At 29.8% G+C, this 27,068-nt stretch overlaps 5 protein-coding genes across 12 annotated transcripts; 2 read left to right on the top strand and 3 right to left on the bottom strand.

The window, feature by feature from the left end:
* Positions 1 to 92: 92 nt before the first annotated feature.
* On the bottom strand, positions 93 to 3,901 carry LOC117205248 (major facilitator superfamily domain-containing protein 8). 2 transcript variants are annotated; one of them, XM_033443460.1, is made up of 10 exons: positions 3,348 to 3,901; positions 2,904 to 3,069; positions 2,676 to 2,823; positions 2,416 to 2,605; positions 2,194 to 2,282; positions 1,903 to 2,122; positions 1,722 to 1,821; positions 1,523 to 1,657; positions 1,346 to 1,455; positions 93 to 1,260 (listed from the first exon to the last, which is right to left on the bottom strand). In XM_033443460.1, exons 2-10 carry the CDS (start codon positions 2,933 to 2,935, stop codon positions 767 to 769), a joined length of 1,518 nt encoding a protein of 505 aa, XP_033299351.1. In that variant the 5' UTR covers positions 2,936 to 3,069; positions 3,348 to 3,901; the 3' UTR covers positions 93 to 766. The 2 variants fall into 2 exon arrangements, with proteins under 2 accessions (XP_033299351.1, XP_033299350.1); XM_033443459.1 differs by having other exon boundaries at positions 2,362 to 2,605; positions 3,348 to 3,900.
* A 748-nt stretch (positions 3,902 to 4,649) lies between these two features.
* On the bottom strand, positions 4,650 to 5,041 carry LOC117205252. The gene has a single exon (XM_033443470.1). The coding sequence runs from the start codon at positions 4,991 to 4,993 to the stop codon at positions 4,748 to 4,750; it is 246 nt and encodes an 81-aa protein (XP_033299361.1). The 5' UTR covers positions 4,994 to 5,041; the 3' UTR covers positions 4,650 to 4,747.
* An 815-nt stretch (positions 5,042 to 5,856) lies between these two features.
* LOC117205245 (DNA (cytosine-5)-methyltransferase PliMCI-like) lies at positions 5,857 to 11,743 on the top strand. The gene is made up of 15 exons (XM_033443448.1): positions 5,857 to 6,202; positions 6,283 to 6,853; positions 6,948 to 7,311; positions 7,391 to 7,717; positions 7,788 to 7,940; positions 8,035 to 8,494; positions 8,564 to 9,175; positions 9,257 to 9,583; positions 9,654 to 9,805; positions 9,882 to 10,216; positions 10,285 to 10,396; positions 10,578 to 10,727; positions 10,815 to 10,981; positions 11,076 to 11,316; positions 11,380 to 11,743. Exons 1-15 carry the CDS (start codon positions 6,082 to 6,084, stop codon positions 11,611 to 11,613), a joined length of 4,326 nt encoding a protein of 1,441 aa, XP_033299339.1. The 5' UTR covers positions 5,857 to 6,081; the 3' UTR covers positions 11,614 to 11,743.
* Positions 11,744 to 12,184: 441 nt separating this feature from the next.
* Positions 12,185 to 13,339, top strand: LOC117205251 (calcium load-activated calcium channel). 3 transcript variants are annotated; one of them, XM_033443469.1, is made up of 5 exons: positions 12,185 to 12,367; positions 12,460 to 12,537; positions 12,655 to 12,813; positions 12,910 to 12,974; positions 13,051 to 13,332. In XM_033443469.1, exons 1-5 carry the CDS (start codon positions 12,307 to 12,309, stop codon positions 13,141 to 13,143), a joined length of 456 nt encoding a protein of 151 aa, XP_033299360.1. In that variant the 5' UTR covers positions 12,185 to 12,306; the 3' UTR covers positions 13,144 to 13,332. The 3 variants fall into 3 exon arrangements, with proteins under 3 accessions (XP_033299360.1, XP_033299358.1, XP_033299359.1); XM_033443467.1 differs by having other exon boundaries at positions 12,189 to 12,367; positions 12,655 to 12,974; positions 13,051 to 13,339; XM_033443468.1 differs by having other exon boundaries at positions 12,190 to 12,386; positions 12,655 to 12,974; positions 13,051 to 13,339.
* A 212-nt stretch (positions 13,340 to 13,551) lies between these two features.
* On the bottom strand, positions 13,552 to 26,965 carry LOC117205246 (J domain-containing protein DDB_G0295729). 5 transcript variants are annotated; one of them, XM_033443453.1, is made up of 10 exons: positions 26,855 to 26,965; positions 25,575 to 26,739; positions 25,431 to 25,496; positions 24,555 to 24,739; positions 22,342 to 24,233; positions 16,925 to 17,151; positions 16,674 to 16,830; positions 16,257 to 16,574; positions 15,984 to 16,143; positions 13,552 to 15,672 (listed from the first exon to the last, which is right to left on the bottom strand). In XM_033443453.1, exons 3-10 carry the CDS (start codon positions 25,431 to 25,433, stop codon positions 14,832 to 14,834), a joined length of 3,783 nt encoding a protein of 1,260 aa, XP_033299344.1. In that variant the 5' UTR covers positions 25,434 to 25,496; positions 25,575 to 26,739; positions 26,855 to 26,965; the 3' UTR covers positions 13,552 to 14,831. The 5 variants fall into 5 exon arrangements, with proteins under 5 accessions (XP_033299344.1, XP_033299341.1, XP_033299343.1 ...); XM_033443450.1 differs by having other exon boundaries at positions 25,670 to 26,739; XM_033443452.1 differs by having other exon boundaries at positions 26,559 to 26,739.
* Positions 26,966 to 27,068: the final 103 nt, after the last annotated feature.

Genomic DNA, 27,068 nt, shown 5'->3' with positions numbered 1-27,068 from the left:
CGTCGTTTTATATAATTATTTTAGCAAATATATATACATTTGAGTAAAACGTACTTCACTAACTACAATTATTTTAATGCAAAAATTTATAATTTTTTTTTAATTTGTAACCTTATCCAACTTTTTTCATTCATAATACTCACTGAGTTTATTCAACTGTAGTACAAAACATCATTCAATTATTTATGGTAAGTACTTACAAATCCAGATTATTCTGTGAAAAACATTTGTAACTGTTAAATTTAATTGCACCCTTATTTTTATATAAATTGAGCTAAATATCAGTCTTTCTATGTTATTATGATAGGTATATTCATATAAATTTAAAAACTATACACAATATTTTTAAACAAATTTTTCCATAAAAAATATACTTGCGTGTGTATACTTGTATAATTTTCATGTATTGAATCATATCATAAAATCGTAATAAGTGTTGTAGAATTCTTTTTTTTTTTATCATATTGTATTATATATCATTTTCATTTTGTAATTTTACTTTATAAGATTGACTCTAAAACTGAACAAGTTCATTACTTACATTATATTATTCTAAAAATTACACGACCCTGGTTATATTCTTTCATTGTTACCTACATATTTATGTATATAAAATATGTATTTTAAAAAACCTGTAAATATCCATAAAAAATATACTTGCATTTCGTAATATCATAATTGCATTTATATTAAACTCTTAATGGCAGCCATATGTTATGTATATAAGCTCGAAAAAAATAAAATCGAACTTAGAGTGTAGTACTCACTACACTTTATCACATCCCTCATTTTTGTTATTTTTATGTGAATCATTTGATCCTTGAGCATCATTAGATTTGAAGTGAACTAATGGAATTTCCGCGTCTTTTGATGGAATTATTACTTTTGGCGGAACCAACCGTTCGTTTACAATTTGTAACCATATCATACATATTATCAATGTTAAACCAGTAACACCAAACGTATGATATGTTCCAAAACGAGTATAAATTACACTAACAAATATTGGACCTAACACACGAGAAGCACATCCAGCACCTGTCATAAATCCCATCCAAACTCCTTGAGGACGAGGTCCTAATACTTTACTGAAGATAGTTTGTATTAAAGTGACACCTAATGGATATCCTATAGTAGTGAATCCGTACCCAATGAAAAACTGTGTGACGGTAAGTTGCGGTGTATAGGTACACCATTCTTGAGTATGTGGACATCCTACGATGTCTATACCATCGGCATCTTTTGTAATGTTGTTAAATGCTATAAAATAAAATAATTTTAATGTCTCTAGATTTAAATATTATATAGAATATAAATGAGATGCTCTGTTTATTTCTGTACATACGTCCGTAATCAGCAATTTTCGGAGGGTCTGGCCCCCATGGAATATATAAAATTCTTCCTATTACCATAAACAAAAATCCACCCCACAACATTACCTTACGTTCATTAAATCTGAAAATATTTAAGAAATAAATAAGGAGTCATTTTCCTGCAACATATCCCCACAAAAAATTGATACCTTTTGCATAAAGGTTCGATCATAACAAATGTGATACATGACATAATAGCCCCAATACTCATTAGTAGACCCATATAATATAGAGATTCCGTTTTCGACCATGCAAATTGATCCATAGTTAAAGAAGTACCAAGTCTATAAAGAAATAAGAGTATAAAATATGACATAAAAAGATTTTATATTTTGAAATTGTACTTACGTTTCAAGGAGGACAAAATTAAATACTAAAACAAAAAAAGCACATATTAATGTCACTGCTGCCAGAATGTCTGGTTTTATAGACTTCAGGGTTTCTTCTTCTGTAATTAATAGATGAATGTTTCAATAAAATATTAACATATCTATTTAATTAGAGTATTATTTAATTTAAATACATTTACCAGTTTGTTTTCCTTCATTTCTCATTGCCTCGCGAATAGCAATTCGATGTTCTGTGAAATTCCATGGAAGGAATAAAGCAAAATTAAGGATTCCCATTATAACATTTATCCAACCAGTCATAGTATACATATTAATAGGTACATTTATAAAATATACGCCCTTTTCTCCAAGAGGTGTAACTGCAGCTTGCAAACCAGGACCTACTACAAATCCTAACACCTAACACATTTTAAAACAAGCTGTATATAAAATTCTATTAACACATATGAGGAAATGTTAAATCACATTACCTGAGCTAGAGACACCATTGAAACAGCATGTGTTCTTTCTACAAATTTTGTAGCTGCTGAGAGATAAGATCGAGCTACTGCGATATTAGCTAAAAACATCATATTATATAAACAAATATCAACAATTCTTTTTTAACTGGTGATATTAAAATTAAATAAACTGCTAACCAGAGCTAACTCCAACCAAGAATCTAGCAGCTATCATGTACATTTTTTGATCACCTGGTACAATCTCAAGGACACTATATAATCCTGATGCAAATGTAAATAGAGCTAATGTTGATAAAAGTGGAAGTCTTATAGATCCCCTTCTATCTCCCCACCATCCTACTAAAGGAGAGAATAACATTTGTCCCAAAGGATTTGCTGCAACTACATATCCCATGAACTCTTTACCAGCATCTTTATCCAACTACAACATTAATCCATAATAATATTTTACATACCAAAGTTCATTTTTATTATATCTTTATCATACTTACTTTATCAAGATATGGCCATACTCCTGTGAGTATAATACTGAATCCAAGCGACATAAGAAACATAGTAAAATAAATTGCATAGATGCTTCTCCATCGCTCTTTCCTTTCATCAACAGTTTCCAACTCATCATCCACAGAAATAATATTTCTGCCAAAATAAAATATTAATATATCAATATATCAAAGTAATTAAATATTTCAGAATTTTAATGTACTTTTATATAATACCTTTTGTGAAGTAATTTCCTACACCACTCCATTAAAAGTCATATAAAATTTGCATAAAACAATGAAGTACACTCTCTTTTTACAATTATAAATTTAGTATAAATATAAATATTAATTTCTCACAATCTTTTTAACGTTAGCTGACTTCAATAATAATGTTACAAACCTAAGAAATGATAATATATAATTTTAAATATATATTTTGTTGTTAAAGATAATACATATGTTCCCTCTCACATCATTAAACTTTTGTCAAAAACAAATAAATCGCATTTATATCATTTATATTTATATTGGAAAATACTTGTTATAAAAAAAAAGCATTGTGACATTCTTTTTAAACATTCCAATTTCATCTTGCCAAAAAGGTATTTAAAAATATTTTATGGATATAAAATGATTTACCTTCTCAAAAATACATAAAGAACAAGAAATGTTACTTACTCTATTCAATGAATAACTGAACTACTAAATTATGCTTTTATTATCGGATTTTAAATGAACATTTTCGATATATCAAAAATAAAAGATAGTAGAACACAGGATTTTGCGCGTGCTACTTCCTTTTAAAAATTTGCGCACACGCATGTCACTTGAGAATATTACAAACAGGCTAAATTCATCACTGTAGGCTCAAAAAAAGTTTGTCCTACGTCATCGCAAGTGTTTGTTGAATTTATTCATGTCCTCTCTCATATACCAAACAATGTACTGCTACAACAAGTTAGATTAATGTATAGACGAATGCAAACGAACGCTCAATTGATTCACTTATTATCATGGATTGTGGAGCATACGCTTTTCATTTACATATGAATATTAATCACTAATCACGTTTCGAAGCGACTACTTTCTAACTATCAACCTTTGCTTCAATTCCACACATATATCTCTAAAAATGGATAGTTAACTCGTGACATATCCACATGTCTCTCTTCTTTGTTCAATTACGTTTAATGATATCTGTCGAAGACAAAAAGAACACGTGTTTCAAACCTACTAATATAACAGCTGATTGTCTCATTTAATACATGTATACATATATGAACATGTAGTATATATATATAAATTTATATTGCTACATAAGTGCTACATTCTTTGCTGTATAATATTTCATCTTCATCTTGTAAATATGTACCTATATTTGTATGTACGTGTTATGCAAATATGTATTTTGTAGTCTTATTGCATTAGTCCTGCGTTATAAGTATCTACGTTAGATGCTTTATCATTTTACAATAGAAAAATTGATGATTGGATAATTAAAATTATTTATTGAATTAGATTATACATCATGAGAAGTTTCTAACAATTTGACATCTATCTCGTGACTTTTATGACAAATAACTTTTTAGATTATATCTCAAATAGGTTATTTTTTAAAAAGAAATAGTTAATTTCTATTTTTCTTTTATTTCAGTATTCATTGAAATCAGGTCATCATGATAATATGATGTCAAATTTAATTTCACTCCATTAAAGACAGCATTTAAATTAAAAAGTAAAATTTAATATAAAAGTGCACAGTATATGTAATTGTAATAAGATGTTCATTTGGTTCAACTATAAACTACCTAATTTTATTTTGGATTATTTTAAGCAACATGCATCAAATTAGTTTCCCCTAAAAATTAAATTGTACAATAATTAATAAAAATTATATTACAATGTAAAAAAAAAAGTACTAATGTTTTTATGAAGAAATTATGTACAAACTTATATTATTTATATTATTAAACCTATATCTATGTGTTTAAATATTTTATTATCCAATAAATGATTACAGTCAATTGTAGAAATTTATAGAACAGATATTTGTAGGAATTTATTTATAACTTCAATAATCATGATCTGTGATGAGGTTTATAGCGATGATTAGAATAATGTCTACCACAATGTCGATATTCATCTCTATCATTGTTATATCTCTTATTTCTAGGATACCAGGGGTCAGCAATGGGTGGCTTTTTTAATTCCATATTTTTAATTTTCATAAATTCTGTATCTTTCTCAGTGTATCGATCTTTAAATTTCTCTTCACATTCTTCTAAAAATTTTTTTTGTTCATCAGTTAGGTTTTTTTCTTCCATAGCATCTCCTTTTGTTTATGTAAATTTGATAACAACAATAGTATATAGCTGTAAAATAATTAAACAGTTTTAAGATATACAAAAATGTCAATATTAAAAAATATTAACCAAAAATATTATCATAATTTTGAAAATAAAAGTAAATTTGGTTTATCTAAAATTCTTCATTGCTTGATGTCTATAAATAGCTTACAATATAATAATACGCAAATTTTTTTGTTCTGTTTATGCAACGGAAATATTAGTTTTCAATATGTATTTAAAAATTTTCTATGTCACGCAATTCTATATATCTATTATTATTATTACCTTTCTTATGTTTATTTAATTTAAAATTTTGACTGTGTATTCGTCACTTCGTACAAATTCAGAACTCCAAGATCTAATGTAGTTTTATAGGTTATATTTATATTTACAGACAGAAATTGCAATTTTACATCGATTACATCATCTGTGAGTCATGATGCTTTTATAAATAACATTTATATTTTTTAGTAAATATAATTATTTCTAAAATTTGAGTATGTTTGCTATTTTTACATATAAAATAAATATATTGAATTATATAATTAATAAATCATGTTTCAAAATATAATACGGCTTTTAAATAAGTAAAGGATAATTTATTTGAACTAAATATAAAGTATGAATATTAAAACATATTAATGAATATAATGAAACATAAGATTTATATTTAATAAAAATAAAATGTAATAAAATAAAGTTTAAATTTAATAATAATAAATAATAAATACATAAAACAAATGAAAATAAAGCGTTTCTATGTATATACATATCGATATGGCATCAAACATGGTATTCTCATGTGAACTAGGCTTAAAAGATTTTGGCGGTACAACCGTCAGCGTTGTGTCCTAACTTATAGTTATATGTATGCTACTCAGCTGAATTTTGTAGTACGCTATACATTGAAAGAACGAGAAAACGTGTTCATTTGTAATTATTTTTTAAGGTACAAATACATTCCTAGCGCATTTATTTGGACATAAATATAAGAAGTTCGTATTTTTTTTAAGAGTAATAACTTCTGTAGAAAAATTCGATAAAAATAATCGATTTTATACAATATGATATCCGCTATTATACCAAAGGCAGAAAGTTACGAGGTAGAGAAACAAATACAGGATGAAAATGATGGGGGAGAAATACCCTTAAATAGTCGAGTTATCGAAGAAAATAAGGGCACAGGTAAGAAATAAAAATAATTTACAAAAATACATTGTTTGTAGTTTAAACCATAAGGGTTAAATTTAATTTATATTCATCAGTGACTGACGCTATGATACTTCAAGAAAATGGTAACGATAGGAAAAAACTACGTAGTGGGAAGTATATTAGTATAGATCCCACATCTGATTTGAATAAAATTAATGCAGATGTGATTAAACATCCATCACCACAACAAAGGTCCCAGTCAAAAAAATGTGTTAAAAGAAAAAGTAATGAAAATGAAGAGTTCGAAGCAAAATCTCCTATGTTAATAGAAAAAGAAGAAATAATATGTGATAGTAACACTGATTTAGTAGTAAAGCAAAAACAATCAGATTCAAGTGATGAAGCTGAGAACATCCTAAAGAAAATTAAAACTGAGAATAACGATACAACGAATATAGAAGAATCCAAAATATTGCCCCAGAAACCTGTCAATGTATATCAAAAATGTGATTATTGTTGTCAAAAGTTAACAAGCATGGATATAAAAATATATCCAGGGCATCCTAATGGTGCAGTAGAAGAAATGATTGCATTAACAGATCCTAGATTATCTTTATTCACAGGAGAAGAAGCTATGGTTCATGAAAGTGACGAAAGGCCACAAAATAAATTGACTCACTTCTGGTAGGCATTTCTTATAATAGAAAAATTATATAAATCTATTTTCTCTTAATTAAATTTCATTTTATGTATGTTGTCTTCTTTTTTCTTTTTATAGTGTATATGATAAGAATGGTCATTTATGTTCTTTTGATACTGGTCTAATTGAAAAGAATGAGGTGCTTTATTTTTCTGGTTATATGAAACCTATTTATGAAGAAAACTCGTGTCCAGAAGGAGGTGTGCCTACAAAAGACATGGGACCAATAAATGAATGGTGGGTGTCAGGATTTGATGGTGGAGAATTGGCACTTGTGGGATTCACCACAGCATTTGCAGAATATATACTGATGGAACCTGCTGAAGCATATGCACCATTTATGGATTCTGTAAAAGAAAAAATTTACATGAGCAAAATAGTTATAGAGTTTTTATTAGACGAAATAAACCCTACATATGAAGATTTATTGAATAAACTGCAGGTAAAAATTTTTTCACTTTTTTTAACATAAGATATTTCACATTTTGATGTATTAACTTTTATCAAAACATATTTTTTAGACGATAGTTCCACCAAAAGGATTGGCTAGATTTACAGAAGATTCTTTGTTACGGTATGCACAATTCATTTGTGATCAAGTTATTTCTTTTGATGCATCAGCAAGACCAGAAGATCCTTTATTAATTACAAGCCCGTGTATGCGTGCGTTAGTAACTCTTGCTGGTGTAACATTAAATAAGAGGATTGCGCTACGCAGAACGCAATCTAGAGATCCAAAAAATAAAAAAGTCACTTGGACGAAAGCTACGACTACAAAATTAGTCAATAATATGTTTGAAACATTTTTCTCTGATCAAATAGCTACAAATAATGACAAAGAAGTATCGGTATGTAATCAAGATTCTTATAATAAATAATGTTATATGTATATATACTATGTATAATATATTGTTATAGGGACCTAAAAGACATAGGTGTGGGGTATGTGAAACTTGCCAGCAGCCAGATTGTGGAATTTGTACAGCTTGCAAAGATATGATTAAATTTGGTGGATCTGGAAGAAGTAAGCAAGCTTGCAACAGAAGAAGATGTCCAAATATGGCTATACAGGTAAGATATTTTAATAATATTTTAATAATGGCATTAATATAGAACATTTTCTTTTGTAAAATATATGTATTAAATACTTATTAATTAATTGTAGGAAGCAGATGATTCAGACCAAGAAGATGACGATTTTAATGATACATTAGTAGAAAATGTAAAGATTACTCAAAAAATGATTTTGAAAGAATTTAAACACGTAGAGAAAGAAATTACATGGGTGGGAGAGCCAATCATAGACGATGGACGAAGAACATTTTATAACTCTGTCATAGTTGTTGATGAAGAAATAAAAGGAAATGATTGTGTTTTAATTGAATCAAACGATCCTACTGTACCATTACAAATAGCTAAAGTCATTTATATGTGGGAAGATAAAAATGGTGCAAAACTATGTCATGCTAACTGGTTCAGAAGAGGTAGTGACACCGTGCTTGGTGAAACATCAGATCCTTTAGAATTGTTTTTACTTGATGAATGTGACAATGTTCCATTCACTTCAGTTAAATCCAAAGCTACTGTCATTTATAAAACTTGCCCAAAAAATTGGAATGAACTAGGTATTTATATTATCTACTCTCAAGGAATATATAATGATAAATTTTAGACATTAGTTGATTATATTTCAGGAAATGTATTGCCAGAAGATGAAATACAAAATAAAGATGGGAAGACATTCTTTTATCAAAAAAAATATACTCCAGAAACAGCTCGTTTTGAAGATTGTGCTTCAGATCCTGAATGCCCACGGAAAGAAATCAGTCATCGTTTTTGTCCTGCCTGTGTACGTTTTACTACATTGCAATGTTATTACACACCAAAAGTCTTTAATAGGGAAGAAGAGAAGAGCAGCAAGGAAGTGACATACAGTATGGCAAAATATAAGGGTGAAGAATTTAGAGTTGGTTCTACTGTATTTTTAATGCCAGGGGCTATAAAGTATAAATTTACATCGACGTATCATATTTCTTCCAAAATAAAGAAAGGGAAAGTAGATGAAGATATGTATCCCGAATATTATCGCAAATCATCAGACCATGTGAAAGGATCTAATTATGATACACCAGAACCATTTCATATTGGATACATAAATTCAATCTATGCAACCACTAACAATAAGTTAGTTGCATCATCTGATATATGGATTAAAATAAATAAGTTGTATCGACCAGAAAACACACATAAAGGACTCACATTAATGCAACAAGTTGATCTCAATACGGTATATTGGAGTGAAGAAGGTAAAATATTACTTAAAAAATTCAGAAATTATATAAATTAATATAAGTCAATTAACATATCTTTTAACTAAAAAATTTCAGTTTGTGATGTTAAATTTTCGGATGTAGCCGGAAAATGTTATCTGGCGTATTCAGAAAATTTAGATCAGTCTGTAGAAGAATGGACTGCTGCTGGTCCAAATCGTTTTTATTTTTCTCAAGCATATAACGCCTTAGAAAAGACGTTTGTTGATCCACCATACTATGCTATGAATATTGGAAAATCTGTGATTGGGAAAGGGAAAGGAAAAGCAAAGTGCAAAAGTAAAAAAGTAGAGAATAGTAATAAGAAAATAGTTGATAAACCTATAGGTTATTGTAAGGTGATAAGAAAGTTAAAAACGTTAGATGTTTTTGCTGGCTGTGGTGGTTAGTATAACCCTTAAAATTTAATTACATGAGGTGTTGAAAATTTCCTAAAATTGAAATTGTGTTGTAGGATTATCTGAAGGATTACGACAAGCTGGTATTGTTGATAACCAATGGGCAATTGAAAGAGACGAACCAGCTGCATGTGCATATCGACTCAATAATCCTAATACAACAGTATTTTGTGAAGATTGCAATGTACTTTTATCGAAAGTTATGAAAGTAAGTTTAACTAACAATGCAAAATTATAAAAAAATACGATATATATAATATAAAATATATTTCTATCTTTTGTAGGGCGACCTTTGCGATAATAATGGACAACGTTTACCTCAGAAAGGGGAAGTAGAATTATTATGTGGTGGTCCACCTTGCCAAGGTTTTAGTGGCATGAATCGTTTTAATTCACGGCAATATTCGTTATTTAAAAATTCTTTAGTTGCATCATGTTTGTCTTATTGCGATTACTATAGACCAAAATTCTTTATTATGGAAAATGTTAGAAACTTTGTATCTTTTAAAAGAAGTATGGTACTCAAATTAACGTTAAGGTGCCTTGTACGAATGGGTTACCAATGTACATTTGGTATTCTGCAAGCTGGAAACTACGGTATTCCGCAAACAAGAAGGAGGTATATAACATTTAAATTATATCGATTAATTGTTTTGGCATATATATTCTTTATTCATTTGTTTCTAGATTAATAATATTAGCTGCTGCACCTGGAGAAGTACTTCCAAAATACCCTGAACCAACCCATGTATTTAGCAAACGGGCTTGCCAACTAAGCGTCATTGTTGATAATAAAAAAGTAATTAAATTAGTATTAATGTCTACATAAATTTAATTAATTAAATTAATTACTTTTTTACACTAGGTAGACAAATTAGTATTAATGTCTATATAAATTTAATTAATTAAATCGTCTACCTAATGTATTTATTAATACATTTGCATAAGTTCGATAACATATTTTATGTCTTTTTTAATAGTATTCATCAAATTGTGATTGGATAGAGTCAGCACCATATAGAACGATTAGTGTTCGTGATGCAATGTCTGATTTACCTAATATCCGGAATGGGTGGAATACGGAAGAAATGGCTTATAGCGATGAGCCAATATCCCACTTTCAAAGAAAAGTAAACAAAATAACAGTAACTGCTAATATAGCATTATTAATATTAACATAACTTTTCTTATATAATTTTCCTTATGTTTGTTTACAGGTAAGACCTAAAGAACCAGATGCAATATTGAGAGACCATATTTGCAAAGATATGGCTCCACTAGTTGAAGCGCGCATAGCACATATTCCGACTGCGAGTGGATCTGATTGGCGAGATTTGCCAAATATTGCAGTGCGTTTAAGTGATGGAACATACTCAAAAAAACTGTAAATAACTTTTATTTATAATTTTTTAGATATTAGAACAGAATGATTAATTTAAAGAATAAATAACTTATTCTTTCTTTGTTATATATTGCAGAGAATATCTGTATCATGATAAGAAAGCAGGTAAGAGTTCTACTGGAGCACATCGTGGCGTATGTAGTTGTTGCGCGGGCAAGATGTGTGATCCAATGGCTAGACAGTATAATACTTTGATCCCGTGGTGTTTACCTCATACTGGAAGACGTCATAATCATTGGGCAGGCTTATACGGTAGATTAGAATGGGATGGATTTTTCGGTACTACCATCACTAATCCTGAACCTATGGGCAAACAGGTACGTATTATGTCACTTTTAAAATTTTATTCATAAATATTTAATTCTATCGTTTATGCATAGGGCCGTGTCCTACATCCGGAACAAACCAGAGTTGTCAGTGTAAGAGAGTGTGCTAGATCACAAGGTTTCCCGGACTCTTTTCGCTTTTACGGAAATATACTTGATAAACATCGTCAAATTGGTAACGCAGTTCCACCACCATTGGGTGCTGCTTTGGGTTACGAAATTAGAAAATGCCTCGAAGATGACGATGCCGATCATATAGAAAAAAAGGTGGAAGATTTTCAAGATTGATAAGAATATTATAAATTTAATCTTTATAAAAATTAATAATAGTATACTAAGTTACAAATTTTCTTTTATCTATATAAATTTATCCGCATGTGTTCAGTAAAAATATGTGGATGTTTTTACTAGTTACATAACCAAAAGTATTGTGATGCATATTTGTTATGTAATATTAGTCGCAAAAATACTACGTTTATTTCTATATACAAAATAATTTCCGAGAATAGATAGCAGTATTTTAAGTTAACTTATCAAAATATTTCTCAATATATTTAAGACTTTGTATGTATTAAAAGCCATTTTATATAAAAAAAACATTTGTGATTTTATTACGTCATATGTATATATTGTATCTTTTCAGTTATATGTTAAAATATTGTTTACCAATATAATTTTATTAGTTACAAATAAAGTTCAAGTAATGCAAAAAATATTTATTATAAAATAAAAGTTTTATAACAAAAAAATGTTCGTAATCTTTAAGCTTATATAAATTATTTTTATACCAATAACAAATATTTCTCTTCAAATTTTCATAGCAAACACAAATGCACGTATAGTAAAAGATAATGAAGATTAGTTTCTCCCCCATTCACAACTGTTCAAGTTTGAGAATAGGCATGGTGTTTTCAATGTACACATTATATGTTCGAATAGCTTAAACGTTTAAACAGTATTTCACGAATTCTTTCTTTTATCATGTGGGCTGATACTATTTTAATCGTATTTATTAGTATTTGTACAGCTTTATTAGGAGAAGGTAATGCTATTTTTTTAAGGTATTGTTTTAAGTTTAAGGTTATATTTATTTCTATATTATACATCCTCGGTTAATTTTGATATTATTGGTAGGTTTAACATGGTTGATGGTTTATAGAACAGAAAAATACCAAAAATTAAAAGCTGAAGTAGAAAAACAAAGTAAAAAACGTAAGTTTTTAATCATGATTATATATGAAGGAACATTGATTATTTAAACATGCATGAAGAAAACTGCTCATAATTTTAATAAATTAAATCTTTATCTTTAAATTAAATTCATTTTAGTGGAAAAAAGAAAAGAAGCACATGGAGATTCATTAGATAAACAACAAAAAAAAAAGATTGAACGGGAAGAAGAAAGATTAAAAAACAATAACAGGGATTTGTCTCTTGTAAAAATGAAATCAATGTTTGCAATTGGATTTGCATTCACAGCTCTCCTAAGTATGTTTAACAGCATTTTTGATGGCAGAGTTGTGGCAAGGTTGCCTTTTGTACCCATTAGTTGGATACAAGGTTTATCACATAGAAACCTTCCAGGAGATGACTATACAGAATGTTCATTTATTTTTTTATATATACTGTGCACCATGAGTATTAGACAGGTAAATTCATACATTTCATATTTGATATGATTTTGTTATTATTAACTTTATTTACAAGAAGTACTGTTGGTTGCAGAATATTCAAAAAATGCTTGGATTTGCACCCTCTAGAACTGCAAGTAAACAGAGTGGAAGTATTTTTGGTCCACCACCTCAACAATTTAAATGAACTTAAATCAATATTATATTGTAAATTCATGTATTTTATGATTCATTGTGTAATTATTATTTAAATTTTGATACCATACTTGGTAAATATTTAAATGTTTATGAATGACCAATATATGATAAATATAAACCTAATGTATATGTTATATTTGTTAAGTATATTTAATTACATATATAATGAATATATATTCAATACTGATGCTTCTTTTTTAATTAAACTTTATATGATACATTATATCAATGAACATTATAAAATTATTAACGTTTCAGACAAAATTAACGAAATAGACAATTATAAACACAAAAACGATGTTTTGATGTTACAGTAAAAAGGTAAATTAGAAATATTTAAAAATAAATGGAGAAAAAATGTTATAAAGGAAGTCTTTCAATTTAATAATGCAGCATATTTTAGAAAATAGGTATGACTCATGTATTCCATCAAGCAGCTCTTATACAACAATGTTATATACAAACATAATGATCAATCATATACAAAAAAATAACCACTACCTTTAATTCATAAAAAATATTTAATACAACAATAGTATATCAGTGATCTATTTCATGGAGCACATGACCGAATTTATAAGTGAAAATGTACTCCATGAATATTAGATCTCTTTGAATTTAACTACTTTAAATCATACATACACATTTTTACTAAAAGTTGTTGTTTTTTAATATTATTACATACCATTTAAGCCTAAAACAGTCTCTTGTTATTAGAACTAGCGACACTTTATACAAAATGATACAATTATGATATTTACAATCAATCTACATATACGATTAAATGTAAGATATCTTCATTTAATAAAAAGTTATTTAAACCGTTATTTGAACTTTTGGTGTTATAATGTTCCATGGTATATTACGTTTAATTCGTTTTAACAGCAGTTTAATTACATATATTCATTAGTAGAAAGCGATTAAACATCCAACTGGCAATCGTGAAAGACAAATGCTTCTCAAATTGGAATCTGCACTTCCTGCTTACTAGCGTCATACTTTGAAATCACTATTTGTCATGCCAATAAGATTAAAACTTGCAAAATCCCATTTCTTTGATTATACCAATCATTCTTTCGGCAGTGGCTATCTGTAAACCGTGAACGTAAAGGGAAGACATAATCGAGAGTTCATTTTACATAACGTGTCCCAATTTTCATTATATTCTGAAAATAGACCAATAAAAATAGTTCTGACATATTTTCAGAGATTTTTAAAAACTCCTATTCAAAATCATAATAAAAATTGATGTATAGGAACCTCTTGCTGTCCAGCAGCTGATGATCCTATTGTTCTCTTTTTTATTGTCATTTTAAATTTAAAATGACTGTTTTCATACTTGAAATTCTGCGGGAATAATTTACGAAAAATAAATTTATCACGTATTCTTTCTATAATATTTATCTTTAGCATAATGTGATGCAAATAAATTGAAAATTACCGAATATCATTTAAATCTTGTGAAAATATAACTGTATAAATATTATGTGCTTAATTCTTTGTATCGTTAATAAAAAATTGCACATTATTATTCATCCTTATAACTAATGTGAACCGGTATCTAATACGACTTAAAAATTTCAGGATCGTTCAGTTCCATTGATTCATTTCAAATAGAATGAACATTTATATCGTGCTACTGCAGAAATTTCAAATAAATAATTATGTTAATTTCTTTCAAAATGGTGGACAGTTCACTCCGGGATGTAGATATTGGCATTTGTCACCGACACGACAATAACCGTTTTTTGAAAATTGTCTGCATACGGGTGGTTGTTTCCCGTTTCCCCTCCATCCACCACCACCGCCCCTCCAACCGCCTCTTCCTGGCGGCCCCCCACCACCTCTATACCAGCCAGGTCCAGGAACGCCTCTACCTCTACCATGTATTGGACCAGCGCCTCTAGGACCTTGAAAGTTAGGTCCAGGGCCGTATAAAGGACCAGGAGGGCCTTGGAAGTTGTTTGGATTCATATTATTGAATCCCATATCTTCTGGACCCATCATACCATAACCTTCTTGTTGTTGATTATACATAGGTGGTGGCCCCATCATTCCAGGTGGTACCATTGGACCACCTTCCATACCTGGTGGAAATGCATTTGGCATATTTCCCATTGGATTCATTCCCATTCCATCAGGTACAACAACTTTTCCATCTCCAGTTCTCCAGCCGCCTCCTCCTCCAGCAGTCAATGGACCTCCTATTTCCGGACCCATTGGACCCATATGAGAAGGTCCCATCATTTGTTGAGACATTTGTGGCATTGGACCCATTGAAGTTTGAGGACCCATAGGTGCCATTACCGGCTGTTGATTATGTGGAAATGTAGGATAATGGAAATTTGAAACTGCTGGTGTTTGTGGTTGCAACTGAGGTTTTGGTTCTGGCCAAGGCAGGGACGTGAAATCTTTCTCGCTTTCCTTATTTCCCGTAAGATCATCCAAAGGAATGATTTTAGGCTCACTATATACATGATGCCGTTCTTCATCGGGTTCTGCCGCAGAGTCTGGAATCCTAAAATTAATATATATATACATAAAATAAAATGCTTTTCTAGCAATTGAATTATAACAAAATATTTTTTAAACAAATATATTTTATAGAACTCGTATCAGTGAGTACAGTTTATATGTTAAACTGTTCAATGGTTCGATGTCCCTATGCTTTTAATATAGCATGCGTATCATTTTTGCACGAATATGTAAATTATTAATAATCGTGTATTTTAACATGCAGTACTAAATTCTATTTTAATAAATGAAACTCTATTTTGATAAATAAACTTTATTATAATAAGAAAACAATCGATTAAAATATACACATACATGCTTCGGTTGAAGTATAGTGCTTGTAAAATTCCTTTCTCTCTGGCATATTGAATATCTTTTTCTCTACTGTCTTTCCCGGGCTCTACTAAAGGTGGTGGTAAATCAATTGGAATCAAGGGCTTCCATCTTGTTCTTTCTTCCATTAAGTCTTCATTACCTGCAAGATTAGTTTATATCAATCATTTATTAAATTGTTAAAATAGTTCTTTGATGTTTAAAATAATAAGGATATTATTGTTAGCAACAAAAAGTTATATTTTTGCTACTTACTCAATTTTCTGGCCATTTGGAATGCTTCTCTTTCATTTTGTTTTTCCATTTGTTTCATATCGGTAAACGTTTTTGTAACGTTTACCCTTTCTGTTTCATCCAACTCGAAATAACGCACCGATTCTAGATCTGTTTTCCATTTTAATGTTTTCTTCGGTCCTTTGCGTTTTTGAAGCAATAAAACGCTTCTCAGACCATCAACGTATCGTATTTCTGGATAAGAACCGATATTTTCCTTTTTCATCGATTCAGATAGGGAAGATGTGTCTTCCGGGGAATCGGATGTTTTCTCTTCTACGTCATCGTCCGGTGTTGGCGCTAAAAAGCAACAGAATATTTTCCAATGTTCTTTTTTTTAAGTAATATATTTATATATAATTATAAACAGATATCGGTAAATAAGAGTAAAGTACTTACTGCTACTTCTAGCGTCATCGTCAACATCCGATTTGAATATTCTGTTTTCTTTCTGATCGTCCAGAATTTCTTCTTTATCTTTCTTCACATCTTCATCTGAATTTTCCCTCTCCTTTTGCTCTTTATCTTCATCTGTTTCTAACGTATCTTGATAAAACTATAAAATAAATATTTTTATGTGTAATAAATGTATAAATAAACAAAGAATGTATTAATTTCTATCGGCGATGAAATTTCGTAATTATGTATACCTTAAAGTTAGGCTTGACAACTACGGGTGATTTTTCATCGGCACTTGGTGGTGAGGTCGGTGGAGGTGTAACATCACGATTATCATTACTGGCAGTTTCTTGTTTCTTAGCTTCTGTGGGACCGTCCTTCGTGATAGATGTTCTTCGCTTTCTCTTCCTTGGTTCTTTACTCTTCGTCGACGCCGTTAAAGCATCCATAAACATATCGCTTTCTTGTAAAACCATTGCTATAAATAAGAAAAATAACAAACATTTATAGATAAAATAAAATGCAAGAATATGAATCAAAACATATTACTTTGAATTGGGAGAAAGATTTAACACTGTCTTAATAATTACATGCAATAAAACATTTGCGTTAAATGACTGATTTACAAAAATCATAACTCCGAATTAGACTAAAAATTATAATAAAATATTTTGTTAAGTAACCCTAGGAACTACGCCGCGGAAAGAAAACATTTATAATGTTGCTCCTCACCAGCTCGAATTAATGATAATGATCTTATAGAGATTAAAAATATTTCCATGATAAAATCCTATAGAGCAAACATTAGATTTATTCGATTGTACAAAATTTGATCACATATAGTCAGCATCAACCTGCAAAGAAAAAGAATGTATATCGCACGAAGACAGAAATTAAACTTATTCCTTGGTAGAGCTGAAACCAGATAACGTTCTAACAAATATTAAGTGAAGAAGGAATGAGAAAGACATCCGTAATGAATCTGCAACAAAAATACAATTATTGCCTTTTAATAATACGAAATATTTTATTTTAAAAACATGTTAGAAGCCATTGCGATTTATTAGTAAAGAGTATTTTTTATAAAAATGTTATATGTACAATGGGACAATTTCACATTTAATGTTGAGAAAAGAAATAAAATTTTATTATGCATTTATAAATATAACTATAAAAAGCATTTACATCATTACATGTTTTCTAAGACAGATGGATCAATAAATTTATCAATCGATCATGATCAATTAGATTTGATCCACTGGATTATTTTATTTATTCGAAATTTCAAATGAAATTTAAAACTGAGACTAAATGCGTGCATATTAGGACCAATATCGAGTATTTCAACGTTGTAAAAGTGCAAGGAATTAGAAAAGTAAACGTTAATTTAGGTGAAGCCTTTTACATAATATAGATATAAGATTATATTTTTTGCTATTAAGATATAAAACCTTTTTCTTTACGATTAATTAAGTACTAATTCAAAATCTTTTAAGTGAACAAGATATTTTATTTAAATTAAAATTTTTTCATTTTTACGTTATAATAGATGCGTTTTATTTAGTATCTTTTGATAATGTTATATGGAAGATAATATATTAATTATTGTGTCAAATACAGCTTGTTCATAAATGCATTTCAATAACGCACAAAAAACGAAGACTTTGTACATCCGTTTGGCATTTAATACAATATGTCTTGAATTTTGTAAAAATTGATAATTATTCATTAGATGATACCTAACTGCTGTAAAAAATACGAATTTTGTTCAAAAATTGCTTGCTATCAGACTGTGTTCATATATAGTAAATTAATGTCGAATTCAATAAATATACAATAACAACAAAAGTCGTTATAGATGTAGGAAGAAAATATAAGATATATCAAATCGATAATAAGTCGCATTGATAAACATATCAATATTTTTAGAATGTATTCGATAAAAGTGATAATAGTAAACTGGGGAATAATATGCGGGTTTTAATTATACGGCTTCAATTTTATTTCCATAAACCTTTGATTTATCCTCAAGAGTCGTTTACTTCGTTTTAAAATGTTTCAAATCGTAATAGTACTCTTAACGTATTATCTTATACGTAACAATCAAGACGCATTTTTTTGTTAACATTTCGTTTCATTTGTAAAAAAGATCTTTACGATCGAATAGTACACATTAATATATTGACTAAAATTATTATTAAACTTTTGCGCAATGTATCAACAGCGATGGTTTTCTATTCCTTGTGCAAATGCCTAAATAGATTAAAGTCTATTATTATTAATTATATAATTTTCATCTTCTTTACATAAGGGACTCCTACATATTTTGTTTCATATAAAAGTGAATATATAATCATTAACGATATGCAATCACAGATAAAATATTTATAACAGTATAATTGTAATTACAAATAACAACTTAAACTTGAGCAAACTATAAACAAAAGATAATTAAACATTAAAATTAGTGTAATTATTTTCTTTGTATCTTATGTTTCATGAAAGGCATAAAAATTATTATAAATAAAAAAACAACTTTTTTTCTTTAAGGTAATACCTTGTATATCATAAATTGTAAGAATGTGCATATCTCTTTTAGAACGAACAAAAACAATTATTCTCGAAGTAAAAGAGCGTTTCTGATAGGTAGAAGATGAACTAATTTGATAATATTAGTTTAAATAATGTATAACTACTGTAAATTTTATTTTTCCATTCCATCGCTTTTTCAAATTCAAATATAAGTGAGGTAAATACCACATGACAAACATTGTCCACGAATGGCGCGGACCTAAATACGTTGAATGGTTAATATACTATGTGAGCGTAATGCAACTACTACGAGAGACAGAATCTGACCCCATACACGAGTGTCGACATAAAGACTATCGCAAAAACATCAGCCTCGGTATTCCGCCGAGCACACCACGAAGTGCGCTGTTGCGCAACTCCGTCGTTAACTCCCACCTATCCTCCTTTACGCGTCTTATTCAAATGATTTCCAAATGCTATCTTTTCCATGGTATTTAAGTCATCTAAATTATTGAATTTTTTAATGCATCAATATCATATACAACTTTTGCTTTTTTCTTTCAAATGAATGACTAGATAAGGAATTAATTGTGCTCTGTTTTATTTTAAACTTTTAAGAAGAAAAACTTTTATGATCGAGTAAAGATATTCTTGCAAACTAAAGCGAACTATTCTTATTTAGGAAAGTTCAGGTATACAAAGATACACCATCTCGAAATTACTTTTTAACTCAATAAAACCTATATTATTTAAAAGAATATAGTAAGCTCGAGAGAATAACACTTTAAGAAAATAACAATTTCCTTCAATTAATGACGAGCACAACATGATCATTCTCGTTTCGTTTTCCCGGCTTCTTCTTTATATTTTTTTCTCGTTCCAGTAATGTTTTTTCACTCGATTGTTAATCCGCGACTACTGGCAAGGAAGAAGACTTCTTCGCCATGTCGACGTTGTCATTGCAACTAGACGATTATCTGTCGTAAGAAGAGGCCCGCTGATCCTAAGGGGCGGCTTGCTCGAAGACGTCGAGTCGATATGCAGCGTCGTATTTCATGCATTTTCGAAAGTGCTTTCGTTCCACGAAATTCTGCATTCTTTTTTTTGACAAACTTTCTTCAAACGTCGTGCCATATTTTTCTCGCTTTTCCATCTACTCGTTCATACATACTATTACTCTCGCTCCCTCTCTCACTTTCGTTCACGCGTTCTTTTTCTCTTTCTCTCGCGCTCTTTTTTATTCTTTCTCACTTTCATAAGGATATCTTGGGACTATGCGCCCGCAAATTTCAATTCTCTCTGATGAACGCACGAACGTATTCGAATCATTCTGTAAATCCACTGTGAACTAAACAATGATACAAAATTGAAAAATAACATATCGCTTACAAGAATTTGTTCCCTTGTGCAGTGACACTCAAAATGGTGTTATCATGTTAAGTATTATATAATAATTTTAATATAACTATTCAAGCAATACAAATATGTGCAAGAGGAATTACTAAATAAAAATGTGATTTCGCTACGAATAAGCATTAAATGTTATAATTTCGTAAGAATGAACTCACAATTGATCAAAAATTAGCAACGACTAATTTTTTAAGCGTTATATCTTTATCATTATTATTGTCTAGAAATTCAGTGTATAATACCATTTTGAGAGTCCTGATTTTACTTGCACTTTAGATATGTGCGATTAGTCACCGAGAGGATGGAAATCTGGATGGGCTCACGGTATGAGTGTTTGCTTTATCAAGCATTCAGTGAGCAAGATGTATAGCAGAAACCCAAGAGTTAAATATTTCCAGATTTCTGATCAATTTATTTAAATGCTTAATAGGGTGTACATGTACAAGGGAAGAAGTATGGACAGACAAGAGTTGGTTTGTTTCCTTACCTAGGTAGATTAGTAATATCCATAGTGACTTCTATCGGTGTATCGTTCGTCGGAGAACGGTAAAACACACACCCGGGAAATTATATCGATATAAAACACACCTTTTTTCTTTTATCCGAATAAATTTTAGAAGAAACTGCACGATTACTTTCGATGTATTGGTTATCAAAAAATATTTGACTCTATTTTTTACTAAATGGCACTAGTTATCAAACATTTCAACCGTACGATTTAATTAATACTTTATCGAAGATTACCTGCTGAATCTTCTTAATATAGGAAATAAATCGATGCTGAAAGAGCCGATCCTAATGTTCTTCATTCTTCTAATGTGACGTTAATTATAGAGGCAAGCACGAGAAATCCGCTCGATCCACTTCCACGTGGGTCAATCGATACAGGTTTTCTTTTACCTTCTATAATATTCTAATAACTTTTAGGAAAATAGCGTAGGGTTCTAATAAATACTATAAACTAAAATATAATATGCCTGAAAGAAACTGCAAATTAATGAGATAGACAAGAAATCTATGCAGATTTTGTCCAATTCAGTAAAACGTTAACGTTTGCGCAATACGTAAAGTATAGAAGTATATAATTTGCTCGTGTTTCTCCTGGACCCAACCACCTGCAAACTCAATATTAAGAAGTTAGTAATAGCACATACAATAGAAAAAACTAGTGTTCAAAGACCAGTTAAAGTTAATAAAGTTAGTAGTTTTCTTTTCCTAATTTGCAATGCTCTTTATATCAAAAAATTCATCATAGAATTAATACTACAATCTTCAACTGAGATCATTTTATTATATTTGATATTATTTTTTATATCATTTTATATTTTAAAAATTAGAGAAATTAAAAAACAAAAATAATATACAACAAAGCAAATTGAACCAATTTATCACATATAACACATATAATCCTAGACTGAAACTTAATATAATATCAAATATAATTTCATCTCAATTCTAGATTATTTTTATTAAAATACATTTGATAACTGTTAAAATTCATTAAAGAAAAGAGATATATTTATGTTTATTATATATTTAACATATAATATCTTCAATTTCTTTTTTCTAGTCTTTGAACATTAGAATTTCATAAAAATTTAAGACAGTGTATACCTTTCTCCCTAAAGAATCAAAATTATATTTGTTGAAAAAAATATATATATACATATTTGTGTGCAAAAAGAAATTTTTAAATATAATATTTGAGACACTGTGTAATACTTACGTTTTGGTTTAGGTGGTATTAATTTGATGCCTCCCTTCTTTTCTTCACTTGGGGGTGTAGTTGGTGAATCCAATGATAACTTTGCTCGTTTATCTGTTGATGGAATAGCTTCTCTAAGTGGGGATGGCCTTTTCAAGGCAGGTAATTTCTGTGGTATGACCTTTTTGTCAATGACAGGTGGTTTCTTTGCTGATCTTGGTGGTGGTGGTTTTACTTCTTCTTCCAAACCTGTTGATCTGAATTTAGAGTTAAATGTTTTCACAGTCTTCGGCCGTGTTGTGGAATCTTGAGAATTTTTTCTACTTTCAATGGAAATAGAAATATTCTTCTTCTCTGGCATTACGACAGCTTTCTTTGAATCAGTCTTATTTTCTTTAGAACTATCTCGAGAGTCTGTTGATGACTTCCTTACAACTACATCCCCAGATTTTTCTTCTTCCAACTTCTTTTTGGGTATTTTTCCAAATTTTGAACTCAGTGCCTGCCCTTGAACCTTTTCTAATGTTGCTTTGTCCTTTTCTGCCTGATCCTTTTTCTGTTTCTCCTTTTCTCGCTCTTTATCAGATTTACCCTTACTAGAACTATGTTTACTGGATGAATTGGATGAGTGATGTTTTTCCTTGTCCTTGGAAGACTTATCCTTGGAACTAGAACTTTTTGAACTACTACTACTAGAACTAGAGCGATGACTACTAGATTTGTAAGATATGGAACTAGAACGATGTGAACTGGAACTTGAGGTATGTTTAGAAGAACTTTTGGAGGATGAAGATGAGCTATGGTGATTCTTCTTATCTGAACTACTAGACTTTTTCTCATCTTTCTTAGAAGAGTCCCGATTTTCTTTATTACTAGATTTACTACTTTCACTATTACTATTGTCTTTAAGGTCTTTAATGTCTTTGCTTTCTTTACTTTTAACATCCACATCAGGGCTATCTGTGGAATCTACTACAGTTTGTTTCACTTCACTTGAAACTTGATCTAATTTTTCAGATTGTGCAATGTCCTTTTCACAATCTTGACCACTGACTACACCACCACTAAGTTCTGCAGATACTACTTCCTCGGGAGCTTGTTTCACAGGAAGAGCATCTTCCACAACATCTCCATTAACCTCTACATTTGTACTATTTGTATTTAAAACACTATTAATATTTGTAGCATCTGTCTCCACTTTTGTAAGGATCTGTTTGCCTTCACGAATTGTAATTTTATACACAGGAACTGGAGATTGTGAAGATGCAGATACCACAACAAAAGCTGGCTTTTTTGATTGCTGGGTTGACAATTGTTGTTGTATTTGCATTTGCTGCGGTTTACTAACAACTTGCAATTGTAATGGTTGCACAGTTGTCCTCTCCTGGCCCTGTTGCTGGTCTTGTGATTGTTGTTGTTGCTGCTGTTGTTGTTGTTGTTGTTGTTGCTGGTGAATGTGGGATACTGCAATAGTTGATGTGGAATTTGGAATAAATTGCAAATCTTGCACTTGAACTGTTGCATTTTCCGTACCATCAGAGACTTGTTGGATACCACAATGAATGGAATACTGTTGTGTTGATTGAGGTACCAAAGTTTGCCCTAAAACTCCAGTAGTTTGTGCTGGAATAGTCATGATTTGTGCTGGCACAGAATTTGGTGCAGCTTCCCCTTTCACTATTTTTAACCACTGCTCAACCAATCGACTAGCTAATACTCTAACACCTTGATGACTACCTTCTTTTGATAGACCTTTTATTAATTTAGGGCAATTGTTGCTTTTCAATCTTTCTATATCTACTGGGCATAACAACAAAAGTTCTAAGAGTTCTTGAATTAAAGCCCAATTTTTTGCAAGAATCCCATCTGTAAGCCACATATGAATGAGATTCCATCCTCCAGCCCCCATAAATCTAAATAAAGAAGAAAATAATAAATTGATCAAATTACTAACTATTCTGTTATAAATTCATTATGCTTTAAAACTATGTTAAAGAGATATCTTATGGGACTCACATCAGTGAGTACAGTTCATTAGTAAAACTGTCCAATGGTTTTGAGTTCCTAATTTTTTTACTGTAGCATACATTTTATATTTTACACGATTATACAAATTATAAGTATTCGTGCACGTCAGTATGCAATGTGCATAATTTTGCTTTACATATAAATAATTAATTACTTATTTTACAAAAAATACTTTATATATGATTTAATGAAAGAAGTGTACTTACTGGCTAAGTAAATCAGTATTTGTAGTTTTTAATATTTGTATGTAAATGCATTTTGAAACAAGTTTCTTTGAGAACTTTGTCATTAAATTAGCCAACCGGTGAACTTCTTCTTTACTTTTAATACCTCCAGTTGGCCCCAATAAGACACTAAGACATTTCAATAAAGAAAGAGGATCTATACGTGGCTGAAAAGGCATATGCAAAATATTACAAATTTTTACTTTTTGTGAGGTTATGTATAATAATATAGAAAAATTGAATCTCGATCAATCAAATTGAAATTAGCCCATCTTTGATTGACTTAACAAAATGTAATAGTCTATTATATCAAGAAAAAAAAATTGTAATCAACTGGTATTTATATAATTGTATGTTCAAGTATTATTAGTGTTTCTTCAAATTTAACCTTTACTGAAAAAATATTTTTAAAGACATATATCACATTGCATATGAATAATTGCCTTCACTATAATAATAATAAATTGTACGCTACAAAAAATGTAACTAGAATAATAAATAGAATAAGAATTTAAATATCAAATAAGATAACATCACATAGAGTCGTCGCGCACAAGAGAAAAACGCGAAGATCATTTACTTTGCCCATTCTGCTACTCAATATATAAGTATTACTAATACGTATTAAATTAGTTTTAAAAAACTCTCATTAAACTACATGAGCGTTCGTATTATACGATCATTAAAAGTTAGCGAAGCCAAAAATAGGATATGAGGTCAAACGAGCGAAGGTTATTGATCTTACCGCTTTCCCCTACCATTACATCTTGTCGTAATTTGTCGTATATGGCGCCCTCTTTCAAAAAATTTACGAAGAAAAGGGAAAGTAACTGGATTTCAATAAATAATTTGACTTACCATTTTGATGATATTCTTGATGATTTAACGCATATTGAAGTACAAACATAGGATCATGACGTAAATCTGTAATGAAACACAAAGATATTCGGTTTTTTCATGGATACAAGTAATGTACTTTTTCAAGGATAAGCATACACGTACACCGCCATATTGTTGAATCTTTTTCACGCACGTAAAATACAGCTAACAGATTTTTCTATCTACGAATACGAAATTATTTTGTCAAAGATTATTACCTATATCTAAATATATCTCCACCAATAATTATTCGCAAAATGTAATATTTCTAATTTGCTTTTCTACCCTCTCATTGTCTTTTCATTTCTATAGGAATCATCTATATCACGAAATCGCAAATACCAATTAAAAGGATTTTTATATCAAATCTTTTCTATTTCAATTATGGTTTCAATATTTATATTCATTTCCTAATAAGAGGTAACTTGAAATACAGAAATTAAGCAACAGAAGCTACAAATAGGAAAACTATTAATCTAAGATATAAGCTTCTTAGTCAACGGCGATCACTCGATGGTCAACTGGCGAGTCTTCTTCTGCGCAATACCTTCGCGCATGTCCCACCCAAGATGGTTACACAACCAACCAATCACGCACGCGTTTTGAATTTTCTTTCTCGTCGACCAATATCCGAAGCAACCCCACCCCTTTCACTTGACATCACCGAGCAACTGCTATTTATAGCACACCATGATTGTCCATTTGTGCTACATTAAAAATTTACCAAAATTGTTTCTTTTTTAGGATTATGCAATCACTAACACTTTTAATAATACTTTAAATAATATCCAATTATCACTTGTTAATGTTCAAAATATAGTCGATAGCTTGCATGCAATTTCTATTGTAAAAACCAGGCAATCCCAAGAAAACCTCAGCTTGTATCACTAATACATTATTTCTTTTCACCTTATTTTAGCCTTAAATATCTTCGTATTAATCTCTTCTATCTTTTATTATACCCTCTATGAAATATATGTAAAATTATATAGGAGTAATTTGATAAATGAATAATAGTAACTAATGAACAGACAGTCGTTCTCGATCAGAAATTGTAGAAAAAATATGTATACTTCGGCTTTTTTGAACGACAGAAAAGCCACTCACATTTGATAAATAATTAAATCCTTTTTATGGAAAATATATGTTCACAGGTGTGTATATGAAATTTAACATTTCCTATACACAAAAACGATGTGGCCCTACGCTCTGATGAAAATAGGCTACGCATCGGCAAATGTTACAAGATTGTCCAAAATCTGTAGATATCTTCTTGTTGATCTGCCATCTGCAATCAAACATTGTTTAAACTTTATTTTTATTACCTTAATGTCGGTTTTCTTGTAATATCTTGTTGAACGATTCCAAAAATCTACTCTTAACTGGAGTAAAATTATTCTCACCTAACTACGTAGAAGCTGCCGTTACTCCCAAACCGGAAATGCTGTATTTTTTGTAAGCGAGTCAAGTATAAGCTTATTTCATTTACCAAAATTTATTGATTACTCACATTTAAATATTAAATATACAAAATATATAATTTAATTAAAGTTAGAATATAAATTAAATATACAGGTCTCATAAAGCATTCAATGCATTTTTATATTATATGTATAT

This window comes from Bombus bifarius, unplaced genomic scaffold (assembly GCF_011952205.1).
Source record: "Bombus bifarius isolate JDL3187 unplaced genomic scaffold, Bbif_JDL3187 scf7180000007987, whole genome shotgun sequence".
Lineage (NCBI taxonomy): Eukaryota > Metazoa > Arthropoda > Insecta > Hymenoptera > Apidae > Bombus > Bombus bifarius.
This window is presented reverse-complemented; position numbering and strand designations above follow the sequence as displayed.

Coding starts and splice junctions, on each gene's coding strand:
- LOC117205248 (XM_033443459.1), bottom strand. CDS start 2,935: ATGGAGTGGTGTAGGAAATTACTTCACAAAAG. Junction 2,283..2,361: donor CTTGGTTGGAGTTAGCTCTG/GTTAGCAGTTTA, acceptor TGATGTTTTTAG/CTAATATCGCAGTAGCTCGA. Junction 1,456..1,522: donor ATCGAACCTTTATGCAAAAG/GTATCAATTTTT, acceptor AAATATTTTCAG/ATTTAATGAACGTAAGGTAA.
- LOC117205252 (XM_033443470.1), bottom strand. CDS start 4,993: ATGGAAGAAAAAAACCTAACTGATGAACAAAAAAAATTTTTAGAAGAA.
- LOC117205245 (XM_033443448.1), top strand. CDS start 6,082: ATGATATCCGCTATTATACCAAAGGCAGAAAGTTACGAGGTAGAGAAA. Junction 6,203..6,282: donor CGAAGAAAATAAGGGCACAG/GTAAGAAATAAA, acceptor TATATTCATCAG/TGACTGACGCTATGATACTT. Junction 7,312..7,390: donor ATTTATTGAATAAACTGCAG/GTAAAAATTTTT, acceptor CATATTTTTTAG/ACGATAGTTCCACCAAAAGG.
- LOC117205251 (XM_033443467.1), top strand. CDS start 12,307: ATGTGGGCTGATACTATTTTAATCGTATTTATTAGTATTTGTACAGCT. Junction 12,368..12,459: donor TACAGCTTTATTAGGAGAAG/GTAATGCTATTT, acceptor TATTATTGGTAG/GTTTAACATGGTTGATGGTT. Junction 12,538..12,654: donor AGAAAAACAAAGTAAAAAAC/GTAAGTTTTTAA, acceptor AATTCATTTTAG/TGGAAAAAAGAAAAGAAGCA.
- LOC117205246 (XM_033443449.1), bottom strand. Junction 17,152..22,341: donor AATACCACCTAAACCAAAAC/GTAAGTATTACA, acceptor TCTTATTTATAG/CAATGGTTTTACAAGAAAGC. Junction 16,144..16,256: donor CCAAATGGCCAGAAAATTGA/GTAAGTAGCAAA, acceptor CTAATCTTGCAG/GTAATGAAGACTTAATGGAA.